The sequence below is a fragment of the Eptesicus fuscus genome, chromosome 6, assembly GCF_027574615.1.
Source record: "Eptesicus fuscus isolate TK198812 chromosome 6, DD_ASM_mEF_20220401, whole genome shotgun sequence".
NCBI classification, from domain to species: domain Eukaryota; kingdom Metazoa; phylum Chordata; class Mammalia; order Chiroptera; family Vespertilionidae; genus Eptesicus; species Eptesicus fuscus.
In genome coordinates this window covers 106,175,965-106,188,739 of record NC_072478.1, presented here as the reverse complement: position 1 = coordinate 106,188,739, position 12,775 = coordinate 106,175,965, and the positions used below count along the sequence as shown (strand labels likewise).

The window sequence follows — 12,775 nt, the reverse complement described above, 5'->3', positions numbered from 1 at the left end:
AAAAGGGAAACTGAGGCTCGGAGCGGACGAGGACGCGCTCCGCCACACGCCTCTAAGGGATGCTGGCAAGAGGCTGCCAGGACGATGTCACCCCGCTTTCAGAGACAGAGGCTGCGATGGGCCCACGCCACCTGGGGGGCCCCAAGCCCCGGCGCCTGGACGACCCAGCGAGGAGACGGTTCGGGCAGGTGCGGGCGAGGGTGCCGGCATCTCGGGGGCGCTGAGAGGCAGAGCCAGCGTGAGCCTCAGAGCTGGTGTGAGGGGCGCCCAGGAAGGAGGAGCAGGTGTGGGGACACCCCGGCCTGAGCCTCAGGAAGGCCCCCGGGGAGGGGGCACGCAGACGGCAGCTGGAGGCCGGCGTGCAAGCCCCGCTTCCATCCTCCCAGCGCGGAAGGCAGGCGCGTTCCTTTTTCTTTTTTTTTTTTTTTTTTTTCTTTTTTAAATATATTTTTTTATTGATTTTTTTTTTTTTTTTTACAGAGAGGAAGAGAGAGGGATAGAGAGTTAGAAACATCGATGAGAGAGAAACATCGACCAGCTGCCTCTTGCACACCCCCTACTGGGGATGTGCCCGCAACCAAGGTACATGCCCTTGACCGGAATCGAACCTGGGACCCTTGAGTCCGCAGGCCGACGCTCTATCCACCGAGCCAAACCGGCCTCGGCTGGCGCGTTCCTTTTTCTTTCCTCCGAGACAGACCAGTTTTTGGTGACGGAGAAACTCACATAACTGAGTGACCTGTTTGCCAGTGCAGTTCTGTCGCGCTTCGCACCTTCGCAGCGCTGTGCGGTCACATCTGCCCGAACAGTCCTCCCCGACGGAGCCCCCCACCAGGCAGGGCTCCCCTCGCCCAGCCCCAGGCGCGCCACCTGCTTCCTCCTGTTTCTTCTCCTCTCCGTCTCCTGAGCTGTGGAACGGGGTCACGGAGGTTTGTGGGGAGCGCAGGTAGATGCAGCCCCCCACAGTGCCTGCCTGCATTCTCCCCATCGCCAGGGAGTTCACCCGGCCGCCCCCACCAGACAGACTCTCACTCCCTGAGGGCGAGTGGGAGGGACCTCAGAGCCGGTGGGAGCCGGGGGGTCCCACTCTCAGACCTGGGTCTCCGGGGCTGGGAGAGGAGGGCTTGGGGAGGTTCCTGCAAGGAGGGACCCAGGCGAGAAGGCCCCGCTCTGGGCAGGCAGCCCTCGCCCCAGGATCAGGCCGAAGCACAGCAGGAATCCACAGGCCACGAGGATGGGGCGGAGGGGATGGGGCGGAAGTCGCCACGGGGACAGGGGGCTCCCTGGGACGAATCGCCGAGGCATGGGAGCAAGATGCACAGCAGAATCACCGAAGCCAAAACCGAAAAAAGAAAACAAAAATCTTCTGAATCAGAGCGATGCCTTTCTCTATCTCAGTGCCTATCAATATCGCTATGTGGCTGTCAATCAATCAATCAATCAATCAATCAATCAGGAAACACTGCCTGCTCTGCACCACCCGGCTCCCTCCTCGGCCTTCCGAGTCTCCGTGACACTGGACACTTCCGTGTCCGGCGAGGTCACACGGCCCTGTCTGCAGGCCCCGCCTCGGGGCCCTCTGGGGAGGAGGGAACACGGACGCTATTGTTCCCGGCCCCACAGGAGCCGGGCACCACCTGAGCCGCCCTGGAACCAGGGCACGGCGGGGCCAGGCCCGAGCCGCTCCGGGCTGGCCGCTGGGCAGCCTGCTGCTGGTCTGGGAGGGAAATGAGGCCACTGGGAAGGGCTGATGAGCCAGCTCGGAGCCCAATTTCCTGAGCCGTGGAGACGGAGCCCCCCTCTCTCCAGCTGGGCCGCCTCGGAGAACTCCGTGCCCACCACCGGTGAGCAGGGCTGTCCGACGTGAAATCTCCAGGTGACCCTGGCACAAAGGCCAAGGATGGGAGCCGAGTCCGGTGGCCTTGGCACATAATTGCCACGAACAAAGAACAGTGAGCTCCCATCACCAGAGGCCTTCAAGCCAGGACTGGACACTTCAATGTTTTCCGTGGTGTGTGGGCCATGGCTGGGCAAAGAGAAGCACAGAAAGCGTTGGTTTGTGGTTGAGGGTTTCACTGTTGGGGTGTGTGTGTGTGTGTGTGTGTGTGTGTGTGTGTGCGCTGGCCCAGGCAGGACATCAACAGCAGCAAGCCCAGTGTCCATGCACATGGGCAGTCAGATAAACCTGGTGCGCCAGGCAGCGGAATACTATGCAGCTGTGAAAAGGAACAAGGAAGCCGCTTCCTGCTGAAAAACTGTGCTAAGACACTGAGATAATAAAAGCAGGTTGAAAATACTGTGTCAAATGGAGAGAGAAAAAATAAGAATAAGAAACAGAGCCACGTTTGCTTGTGTTTGCGTAAAGAAAAGAAAACAAAAAACAAGTGTAACAGCAGGTCCCGAGGCAGTGGCGTGGGAATGGGGAGGGGAATGAAGGCCGTTTTACATTCTTGGGTCTTTGAACTCCGTATTGTCTAGTTGGAAACAATCTGGCTCGTGGCATTCTCCAGCCACGCCAACACCCAGTCTGGCACCCCACAGCCGTCCCTAAATGCCTGCTCTTATTTAGCCCCCTCACCTCTGAGTCTGGCAGCGGCCAGATGTTCGGGGTCTCCCTAACTAGACACAGGTCTTCCTGGGTCCTGAGAGAGGTCAGTGACCGTGTCTGAGAGGCCTCAGGGACGCTCTGACCACCTGAGTGGGGGATTTATATCTCTTCTACAAAAGGAGAAACGGAGGCTCAGAGAGGTTAAGTAACTTGCCAAAGTCACACAGCCAGGGAGATCCTGAGTTTCAAGCCTGGTGGATGACCTCAAAACGAGCACTCTGCTTTCCCAGCGCTCCAGAGGGTGTGCTTTGTGGGAGGGATGCTATGGGTGTGCCCACCTGCCCCCCCCCGCCCTGCCAATAAACCCACCAAGGTGAGAAGGTCACACCTCCTTCCCCTGCGGGAGAAAACCCCCTGGAGGGGGTGCCTGGGGGCGGCAGAGGCTCAGAGGACCAGCTGGGGAGCCAGTGCAGTGCCCCCTGCTCTCGCCTGGAGGCCTCGTGGGCAGCCTGTGGGCAGCCTGTGGTCGCGCTGGCATTCCAGGGGCCTGCCTGGCATGCGGGGAATGTCCCAGCGAGGGCCTTGCCCTTCGGAGAGGCTCGGGAAGGGGAAGTGCTCCTGGACAGGGGGTTCCGCCGCAGGGAGTCCCCTTTGGAGGGTGGGGAGTTGGGGTCCTGAAGGATGAGGGTGTCGCCCCTCCCTGTGCTGGCTCAGCGTCCTCTGACCCTGGGGTGTCCGGTGTAAAGTGGAAGGCACACCGGCCCTAGAGGCGGGACCTGGGCTCAGACCTCCCCGCCCTGCCCAGTAAGAGGGCTCACTGCTCACCCACTGCCCCGGAGACCGGAGACCGACGGGGCAGCCGGGCCGGGTGGTGCCCGGGCCACTTGGGTCTTCAAGGCCGTGTCCCGGGAGCGAGGCCTCCGCTGGAGGGCCTGCCTGCGAGGCCCGGGCTGGGTGAGTTGGGGTCTGCAGACCCCGCCCCAGCCCCTGGCCTGCCCGCCCTCCACCCCACGACCCACAGGCCCTTGCGGGGGCTTCTGGCGGCTCCGTCAAGGCTCAGCTCTAAGGCCACCTCCTCCGAGCGGCCTCCGGACCGCCCCACCCTCACAGCGTCTCCGCCGCAACCTCCAGCCCGGCTCGCGCTTCCTCCCCGCGGGGCTGGGGGCCGGGGCCTCCGAGGGGTCTGGGCTCTGAGCGGGCCCTCAGTCTGCGGCGCTGCGGGGGCCCTGGCACTGGGGGTGAGGACGGCGGCCAAGGTGGGGGCTGCCGAGGCCCGCGGTGCAGGAGGAGGGGCCGCTGCCGCCACCCGCGCCCCTGGGGCCCCAGCGCCGCAGAGCGGCTCCCTCGCCCGCGCGCCCCCTCCCACGCCGAGCCCCGCAGAGGGGCGGGGCTTGCGGCGTGACGTCACCGGCCTATAAAGGGGCCGGGGCGCGGGGCCGGCTTTGTGGAGCGCTGCGGCGGGGCGCGCGGGACCGCGGTCGGGGAACAAAGGAGCCGGGCGCTGCCGCGGGGACCCGCCACCGACCTCCCGGGCCGCGCCGGGGCCTGCCGCCCGCCGCCACCATGACCGCCAACGGCACGGCCGAGGCGGTGCAGATCCAGTTCGGCCTCATCAACTGCGGCAACAAGTACCTGACGGCCGAGGCGTTCGGGTTCAAGGTGAACGCGTCGGCCAGCAGCCTGAAGAAGAAGCAGATCTGGACGCTGGAGCAGCCGCCCGACGAGGCGGGCAGCGCGGCCGTGTGCCTGCGCAGCCACCTGGGCCGCTACCTGGCGGCGGACAAGGACGGCAACGTGACCTGCGAGCGCGAGGCGCCGGGCGCCGACTGCCGCTTCCTGATCGTGGCGCACGACGACGGCCGCTGGTCGCTGCAGTCCGAGGCGCACCGGCGCTACTTCGGCGGCACCGAGGACCGCCTGTCGTGCTTCGCGCAGACCGTGTCGCCGGCCGAGAAGTGGAGCGTGCACATCGCCATGCACCCGCAGGTCAACATCTACAGCCTCACCCGCAAGCGCTACGCGCACCTGAGCGCGCGGCCGGCGGACGAGATCGCCGTGGACCGCGACGTGCCCTGGGGCGTCGACTCGCTCATCACGCTGGCCTTCCAGGACCAGCGCTACAGCGTGCAGACGGCCGACCACCGCTTCCTGCGCCACGACGGGCGCCTGGTGGCGCGCCCCGAGCCCGCCACGGGCTACACGCTCGAGTTCCGCTCGGGGAAGGTGGCCTTCCGCGACTGCGAGGGCCGCTACCTGGCGCCGTCGGGGCCCAGCGGCACGCTCAAGGCGGGCAAGGCCACCAAGGTGGGCAAGGACGAGCTCTTCGCCCTGGAGCAGAGCTGCGCCCAGGTCGTGCTGCAGGCCGCCAACGAGAGGAACGTGTCCACGCGGCAGGGTGAGTGGGGACGCCGCCCCGCCTCCCCCGTCCTTGCACAAAGCGCACCCCGCCCCGGGCCTCCCGGCCTCCCGGCCTCCCGCCCTTTCTCGCCGGCGGCGCCGCTGCGATTCCGAGCGCTGCCCGGTGCGCCCCTGCCCGGCGCCCAGGCCGCCGCCTCCCGCCCCGGGACCCGCGCTCCGGCCCGGAGGAGGGGGGCGGGGCTCTGCCCAGCTTCGGGCGCTGCCGCACCACCCCCACCCTGGCCCCTCGCTGGCGCCGCCCTCTTCCCCGACCCCCCGGCCCAATCAGGGTTCTCCCCACGCGCGCTGATCCCTCGGGTCGGCGGGCCCAGCCTTGGGGAGGGGACACCCCTCGTCCATTCCCTCGACCCCCGGCCCCGGTCAGCGGACCTTGAGCCCCGAGGGCGGAGGCGAGGGTCGTCACACGCCCCGCAGCGCCCCCGACCCCGAGGGCCGCCTGTCGCGGGCGGGCGGGAAGGCTCTGATCTCCGCGGGGTGCGCTCCGCCTCCCGCCCTCCCGGCCTTTCTCCACCTCCGCCGTCGGGAGGGGTCGGCCTCCGCTGGCGAGAGGCCCCGGGGCCTGCCCTCCCCCCGCCCCCCTCCCGCTCGAGGCCGCGGCCTTTGTGAACAGGGGCGGCTCCTCGGCAGGGACCTCCCTCGCCCCCTTTGTCCTGCGCGGCCTCTGCAGATGGGAAAACCAGATGCGCCGGCGGGGGAGGGGAGGCCGTGTTCTGCGGGTCCCCCCTGCGGAGGACTTCCCCCCACACCCCGCGGGACTCAGTGCCGGGGACGGGAGCCTCCCTCCTCCCGCCCTGCGCCCTGGGCTCCCCCGGGCCGGGGCGCCTTGCTCCGTGGTCGTCCGAGGGCAGCTCAGCGCGGGGTCCCTCTGGAAGACACCCCCCCCCGCCCCCCGAGTGAGCCCACCTGAGCCCCCGGCCTGCAACCACTGGCTGCAGTTCCCTGCTCCCCCCCCCCCCCGGCCTCCCGCCGACCTGGCCGTTCCTAACCAGCAGTGAGCCCCCTCTTTCCCTCCTCAGACCCCCTTCCTCCTGGCGGCCCTGCCCCTTCGGGGAAGGAGGCAGTTGGTTCCTGGCCGCAGAGGCCGCATAGGAGGGACCGCACAGGAGGGGTCTTGCTCCCCCGGACGGGAGGTTGGCCCCCAGCCCCTGGAGGTAGCTGGTGGAGCCCAGCCCGTGGCCCCTCCGCGGGGCTGCCTTCCTCGGGGCTCCTCCTGCCCTCCCCCCTAGGGGTGGGGTTAGGCCCGGTCACAGCTGGAAGCAGCTGCAGAGCTGGGTCTTTCTGACCCCAGAGCGGGCTCTTATCTGGACCCCCTGCTGCCTGGCTGCCTCTGGGGCACACGTGGCTCCCCGTCTGTCCTCACACTGCACTGGGTGGGCCAGGGCTCCCCACTTGTTCAGCAGACAATGAGCCCCTGACACGTGAGACCTGAGGCCTGAGTGGTGAGCCAGTGGGCATGTTCTGGACGGTTCCCTGGGGGGGATGCTCTCCCTGGGACGGGACCAGCATCCCTGAGGTCAGGCAGAGGCCTGGGGTCCAGGAAGTAAATCAGGACTCCAGATTATATTGTGGGGGGAGGGGGGGTAGGAGTGCTTTCTGAGGCCGGCGCTGAAGCTGCGTGGAAGGTAGCTCATGTGGCGGGTGTTTCAGCAGAGCCTGTGCAAAGACTCCGGGGCAGGGAAGCCAAAGCCGGCGTGAGCTCGGAGCAGCCGCTGGCCCGCCTGGACAGATCCCTGCTCCCCCAGTGAAGCTCGCTAGGGTGTCATGATGTGATTCAGGCTGATGGGGCAGAAGCCACCGGAACTTGGGTTAGAGAGGTGTGTTGGCTCATCTATGAGTTTAGGGGAACATGGAAGTAGGGGAGGGGGCTTGGGGCATGCTCTTGGGGCTCCGTCGGCTCCCGTGAGCTGACCCTGGGTCTTTGGTGGGGTGAGGAGGATCGAAGGACCCAGCGTTGGCATCGGGGGCGTGGGGGTGTCTGCAGAGGCCATTTTGGACAGGCCTGCGTGGCAAGGAGGCAGCGCCCAGCACACGGGAGAGGCAGCAGGAAGGAGGAGGATCCGGGCTGGTGGCTGAGGGATGTGAATCATCCCGCAGGCCTGCGGCTGCCTGGTGGGGGTGGGGTGCTCCCACCGAAGCTGCAGCCTGCTCTCCTGCCTCAGTTTCCCCGCCTGTAGGGCTGGCTCCAGGCTGCCCTGTGCACATTCTCAGCCAGCCTTTATCTCTGGGGGAGGCCATCGGGGCCACAGTCCGGGGCAGGGTTTGCCACCAGGGAGTGGGGCCTGGTGCCGAGAGCTGATGTGCGTGGCACGTGGCTGTCCCAGGGCCCGGGAGGTGGTGTGGCTGTGCTCACAGGTGAGGACATGGCGTGGGCAGGGGGGAGGATGGCGAGGGCACTGCTCCTTGGGAACCTCACCTGCCCTGGCTCCAGCCCAACCCCGGGCAGTGCCTCATTTCCCAGCTGGTCCCGCAGCCTCCTTGCGCCGGGGACACCGCACTCAGGAAGTGCCCAGTCCAGCCGCGCAGAGGCGAGGCCGGCTGGCTGGCTGAGGAGGGCTGGTCCGGCTGGGCTTTGCAGGATGTAGAAGAGTTCTCACGAGGTGGGGCACGTCAGGCCCAGGGAATGGCTTAGCCAGGATGGAGGAGGCATTGGGAGTGCTCAGGTATTGGCACGAGTGACTGGAAAGAGAAGAGGGTGGGGGGGGGGGAGGGGAGGGGGACGGGGCCAGGATGCTTCCAAACCCCTCCCCTAAACTGAGTGAGGGTTGGGGGAGTTCCCTGGGGGTTTGGGAACTGCTGAGGCTGAAGGGGGTGGGGGTGGGGGTGGGGACCAGGGTGGTGTCAGGCAGGGCGGGGGATCCAAGTGTCTGTGGGGCTCTGGAGGGAGGGGTGGGTGTGCCCATGGGCTCCATGGAGCCCCCGTACCCTGCCTCCCTCGGGCTCCTATGGCCTATGACTCAGGTTTTCTATGCAGCTGTTGATGTAAAGAAAAATCCCAAAGAAAACCCTGTTTCCATAGTAACCCAGCTCCAATTAGAGACTGCAAGGCCAAGAGGGGCCCTTCCTTGTCTGGGCCTGGCCTTGGAGCAGGAGGGGCCTTGCTGGATTGCAGGGGGGCCATAGCCCCCCCTCCCCACCCCTTCCTGTTGTCTACGTGGCACCAGGCCCCAAACCCTCCCAACCTCCGGCAGAATGGAGGGGAAGGTGTTCCCCAAGGCACCTGCCTGGCCCCCACTCTGGGGCCCTCGCTGGCGGGCCTGGGCCTTCTCCTCAGGCCTGGGCACCGGGCTGTGGGTGTGAGTGGGGAGCAGGTGGCGGGCGTGGCCCTGGGCGTGGGCTGTGCGCCGAGCTCCCTTTGTTCCTCTGGGAAGGAGGATGCGTGGCGATTCCGTGGTCCAAGCCCACGTGTGCCCACACCCCGTCCATAGAGCGGAGGGCAGAGGGCGCGGCCGGAGCCGCCAGGGCCCAGTACTTTCTCTCTGGGTGACCTTGGTCAAGGACACCACCTCCCTGCCTCAGTCTCCCTCTTTGTGAAGTGGGGGTGAAGGTCCCCACCCATTGGTGCTGATGGGGGGACCTGTCATCGTGTTAAGAAGGGGGGGCACCTTTCAGGCCCTCGGAGTGGCGGCTGGGAGGTAAGGGTGGGTCCCCGGGAGGGTGCGCTCAGACCCAGGATCCTCATCTGAAGGGACACCTGACACCCATCAGCATGGTCCCGCCTTCTAAAGGCATCAAGGCCCAAAAGGTAGCGCCCTGAGCCCCGGGCAGACTCCTGTGGCTGCGGTTCTCGGAACCCAGGCGCCTGGGGGTGTGAATTTGTTCCGTTGGGACAAATGCAGACGATGCCGCTCACAGGCAAGTGGAGACGTGCAGGGGCTTGGGTGGCCGCAGGGAAGCCGGGTCCGGTGCTGCGGGCGCTGGGAACGTGTGTGGCTGCATGTTTACCGGGTGCGAGCTTCCTGCAGGTCCTGAGAAGCAGCCTCAGGTTTCGCTCTGGCTCTCGGAGGTGGGAGGAGGGCGTGGCCATGGCCCCTGGCCCCCAGGAGGGGCACTGCTGCCTTCTCCCTCTGTCCTCTGTCCGCGTCGTCATGGTTTTTGGTTGTTTTTAAAGCAAATCCCTGGCACGAGGGCATTTCATCTCGAAACGTTTGTAAAATGAGGCCCTTACGTAACCACCACGATGAACAATGATTAATCCTCCGTATCTCATTGAGGGCCACGTGACGATCCCCGATGGGCTCCGGGATTGGTTTGCTGGAAGGTGTCGGGTCTGTCATCAGAGGAAGTGACATGGACAGGCTGCAGCCGGCTTGCTCCTGGCTGGCCCTGTCCGGCCGACGCTGTCCTCTGCTCTGCCCCCGGCGTGGGGGGAGGAGGGCAGGCGTGGGTACCAGCTGGAGGCTCTCCCCCCAGGTATGGACCTGTCGGCCAATCAGGACGAAGAGACGGACCAGGAGACTTTCCAACTGGAGATCGACCGCGACACCAAAAAGTGCGCCTTCCGCACCCACACGGGCAAGTACTGGACGCTGACGGCCGCCGGGGGCGTGCAGTCCACCGCCTCCGCCAAGTAAGTGCCCGGGTCAGCCACTGCCCTCGCTCGCAGCGGCCCTTCCTGGGGGGCCGGGGCCGGGGCTCCCCCTGACTGCCCGCCTCACCCAGGAGTGCCAGCTGCTACTTCGACATCGAGTGGCGCGATCGGCGGATCACACTGCGTGCGTCCAATGGCAAGTTCGTGACGGCCAAGAAGAACGGGCAGCTGGCCGCCTCGGTGGAGACAGCAGGTAGCCTGAGGGCGCCCAGACCCGCCTCCCTGCGGGGTGTCACCGGTGGTCACTCGCCCTGTGCTGGGCGTCCCCCAAACTGTCCCTGCCAGCCTCACCCCAGGGCTGGATGCAGGGCACCCCAGGTTCCCGCTCTCCGAGCGTCCCAGCCACACCCCCGTGAGCTCACGCCCCTCCCCTCCTGGGCCAGGGGACACGGAGCTCTTCCTCATGAAGCTGATCAACCGCCCCATCATCGTGTTCCGCGGGGAGCACGGCTTCATCGGCTGCCGCAAGGTCACAGGCACCCTGGACGCCAACCGCTCCAACTATGACGTCTTCCAGCTCGAGTTCAACGACGGCGCCTACAACATCAGAGGCAGGTTCTCCCGCGGGCGGTCGTGGGGTGGGCCCAGGAGCGTCTCCCCCGTCCTGGCGCTCTTTGGGGCTCAGTCTGGCCTCCCTGTGACTCGGTTTGGGCCGCTCCAAGCCCCAGAGGGCGGATGTCCGAGGCCACCGGTGGCTCTGGATTGGAGGGAGACTTCCAGCCCACCCCAGGCTGGAGCAGGAGGAACCCGGTTCCGGAAAGGATGGGCGGGGAGGACGCACCCCGAGCTATGGGACCAAAACCCAGGCGGGGGGCGGGGGTTGGGCCCCCATCCAGGGTGGGTGGTGGGAGGCTTGGGGGGGGGCGGAGATCGCAGGGTGGGGAACAGAACAGGCCTGACAGGGTCTCGCCCCTCCCCCCAGACTCCACAGGCAAGTACTGGGCGCTGGGCAGCGACTCCCTGGTCACCAGCAGCAGCGACAGCCCTGTCGACTTCTTCTTTGAGTTCTGCGACTACAACAAGGTGGCCATCAAGGTGGGCGGGCGCTACCTGAAGGGGGACCACGCGGGGGTCCTGAAGGCCTGTGCGGAGACCATCGACCCCGCCACCCTGTGGGAGTACTAGGCCCCGCCCCCCGCATCCCTGTGCCCGTCCCCCGTGCCCCCCCCCCCCCCCTCCGCTAATTCCTCTCCAGGTGGCACCGCCCAGGGTGGCGAGCCCCTTGCCTTTCCTACTGGAAACCCAGAGAAAACGGTGTCCCCCCTGCTGCCCTGCGTGGCCACTCCCTTAGCGGGACCGGGGACCCTCCGCCCTCCCTGCTGTGGGCGAGGCTGGCACCTCTTCTGACCTCAGACAACTCTGAGCCTTATTTCCCCAAAGTGGCTGAGGGCAGTGGGGGCTAGAGCCCTGGGTGTGGCGGGGTCTAACTGGAATCTCCTGCCCCGCCCCCCCAGCCGAGGTTCCCCCCAACTTCCCAGCAGCCGGGCCTTTGGCCCAAGCCCTTCGGGGGCCCCTCGGGGCACCAGCCCTGCATCAGGAGGAACGCGCAGGGCCGGGGCTGAAGCCGGTGCCCGTCACCTGTCCCCTCCGCACGGAGCAGCCCCGCCCTGCGCGCCCCTGTGCTCCGGGGACCCTGCTCCTGCCTCTCACCCTGGCCAAACTGGAAGCAGAAAATGACCAAATCAGTATTTTTTTTTAATGAAATGTCATTGTTGGAGGTGGCGCAGGCAGGCCTCGGGCAGCATCTCCAGGCCTGGGTGCCCCTGCTCCATGGTGGGAGGGCAGGGAGGGCACCCCCCCAAACCCAGAACCTGCCTCCACCGCCCAGGGGCGCTCACTGGCCCCGCCCCCTGCCCGCCCAGCCAGAGCCTCCAGCCGGCGGATTGGTGCTCCTTGTCTGACTGGACTCTGGGTCTCGGGGTGGGACCAAACCGGGTGTCGCCCTCCTGTGAGGAGACACCCAGCCCTGACCCTTGGCTCCCAGCTGCACCCCTGCCAGCCCCCCACCCCCCCGTCCGCCATGCATCTCACTCTGGGTGTCTTGGTCTTTTATTTTTTGTAAGTGTCATTTGTATAACTAAATGCCCATGATAGTAGCTTCAGACTGGAAAGAGCAAAATAAAATAACGTAAAACCAGCGCCGAGCAGCCTGTGTGTGTCGGGAGGAGAGCAGCCGGGAGGGCGGGCCCAGGGCTCGGGGGGCTGAGTAGCCAGGACACCTCCGGGGACAGGAGGACCCTGCAGAGGGATGGTCTGTTCGGGCACTGGGGTCCCACGCCGCAGGGAGGCGCTGACTTTGTGGTTCCTCAGTGTCCCGCCGCCTGGGGCCTGGGCAGGGGGCTGTGCGGTGGCTGCGCCTGCATGGTTAGGAGGTAGCCATCCAGCCAACAGCAAACGGGTGAGCACACCTGCCCAGGCAGATGGCCTTGACCGGAACCTGAAGGGCCAGGCCCTTAAATAGCGCAGGAGGGCCTATTCCCAGGGCTCCGGCCCCTTCCAGCGGGCTGTCTGGCACACGGGGCCTGGGAGCGGTGGGCTGGATGGCCAAGCTCACAGGCCAGGACGGGTCCCTCCATCACAGCAGGACCCCTGGCCCGGCTCTAGGTGGGAGGGAGGCGGCATTTTCCCGCCGCCAGGGGAGACCTGGGTCCTGAGCCCACAGGGGACCACGTGGCCAGCAGCGGGGACTCCTGGCAGACGGCTCTGGGCTGTGGGCTGGCCCTGCTGTCCCTCATTTAATCCAGGGCAGCCTTGGTGGGTGCTGGGTTCCCATCCTGCCGAGGGCCAGCGCAGCAGGACAACCTTCCGTGTGGAGCAGGGTGCCTGCCACGGGCGTGTCCAGTAAGGCGGTAATTGAGGGACAGGGACGTGCGGTGCGTGGGGGGAGAGGAGGGCGCTTGGGGCTGCGCCAGCCTGGAGCCGCCTGGTTCCCACCTCGCTGCGGGAGCAGTCAGCGGAAGCGCTGATTGGCTGCTGATGACAAAACTGAGATGCCTGCGCTGTGATTGGTGGTCCCTGGGGGAGTCTGGAGATGGACAGGAGCAGATGGGGGCTGCAAAGGGATGCTGGGCCTCCAGCGGTGTCCTGGCGGCCAACCCCCGCCCCCCGCCCGTTAAAGCCGGGCTGGAGGCCAGGAACGGCTCAGTGACATGGAAGGAACAGCTGCACGTTCCAGACCTGGGGGTGGGGGCGGCTGGAAGGGGTTCGTTTGGGGTGGGCCC

General features: G+C 66.5%; 1 protein-coding gene across 1 annotated transcript; it reads left to right on the top strand.

Moving 5' to 3' along the window:
- Positions 1-3,955: 3,955 nt before the first annotated feature.
- Positions 3,956-11,692, top strand: FSCN1 (fascin actin-bundling protein 1). The gene is made up of 5 exons (XM_054718214.1): positions 3,956-4,943; positions 9,377-9,533; positions 9,626-9,747; positions 9,938-10,105; positions 10,477-11,692. The coding sequence occupies exons 1-5, from the start codon at positions 4,112-4,114 to the stop codon at positions 10,677-10,679; spliced, it is 1,482 nt and encodes a 493-aa protein (XP_054574189.1). The 5' UTR covers positions 3,956-4,111; the 3' UTR covers positions 10,680-11,692.
- Positions 11,693-12,775: the final 1,083 nt, after the last annotated feature.

Excerpts from the sequence above, each read along its gene's own strand:
- FSCN1 (XM_054718214.1), top strand. The coding sequence starts at position 4,112 with ATGACCGCCAACGGCACGGCCGAGGCGGTGCAGATCCAGTTCGGCCTC. Across the intron at positions 4,944-9,376 it reads GAACGTGTCCACGCGGCAGG|GTATGGACCTGTCGGCCAAT; the intron begins GTGAGTGGGGAC and ends CTCTCCCCCCAG. Across the intron at positions 9,534-9,625 it reads CAGTCCACCGCCTCCGCCAA|GAGTGCCAGCTGCTACTTCG; the intron begins GTAAGTGCCCGG and ends CGCCTCACCCAG.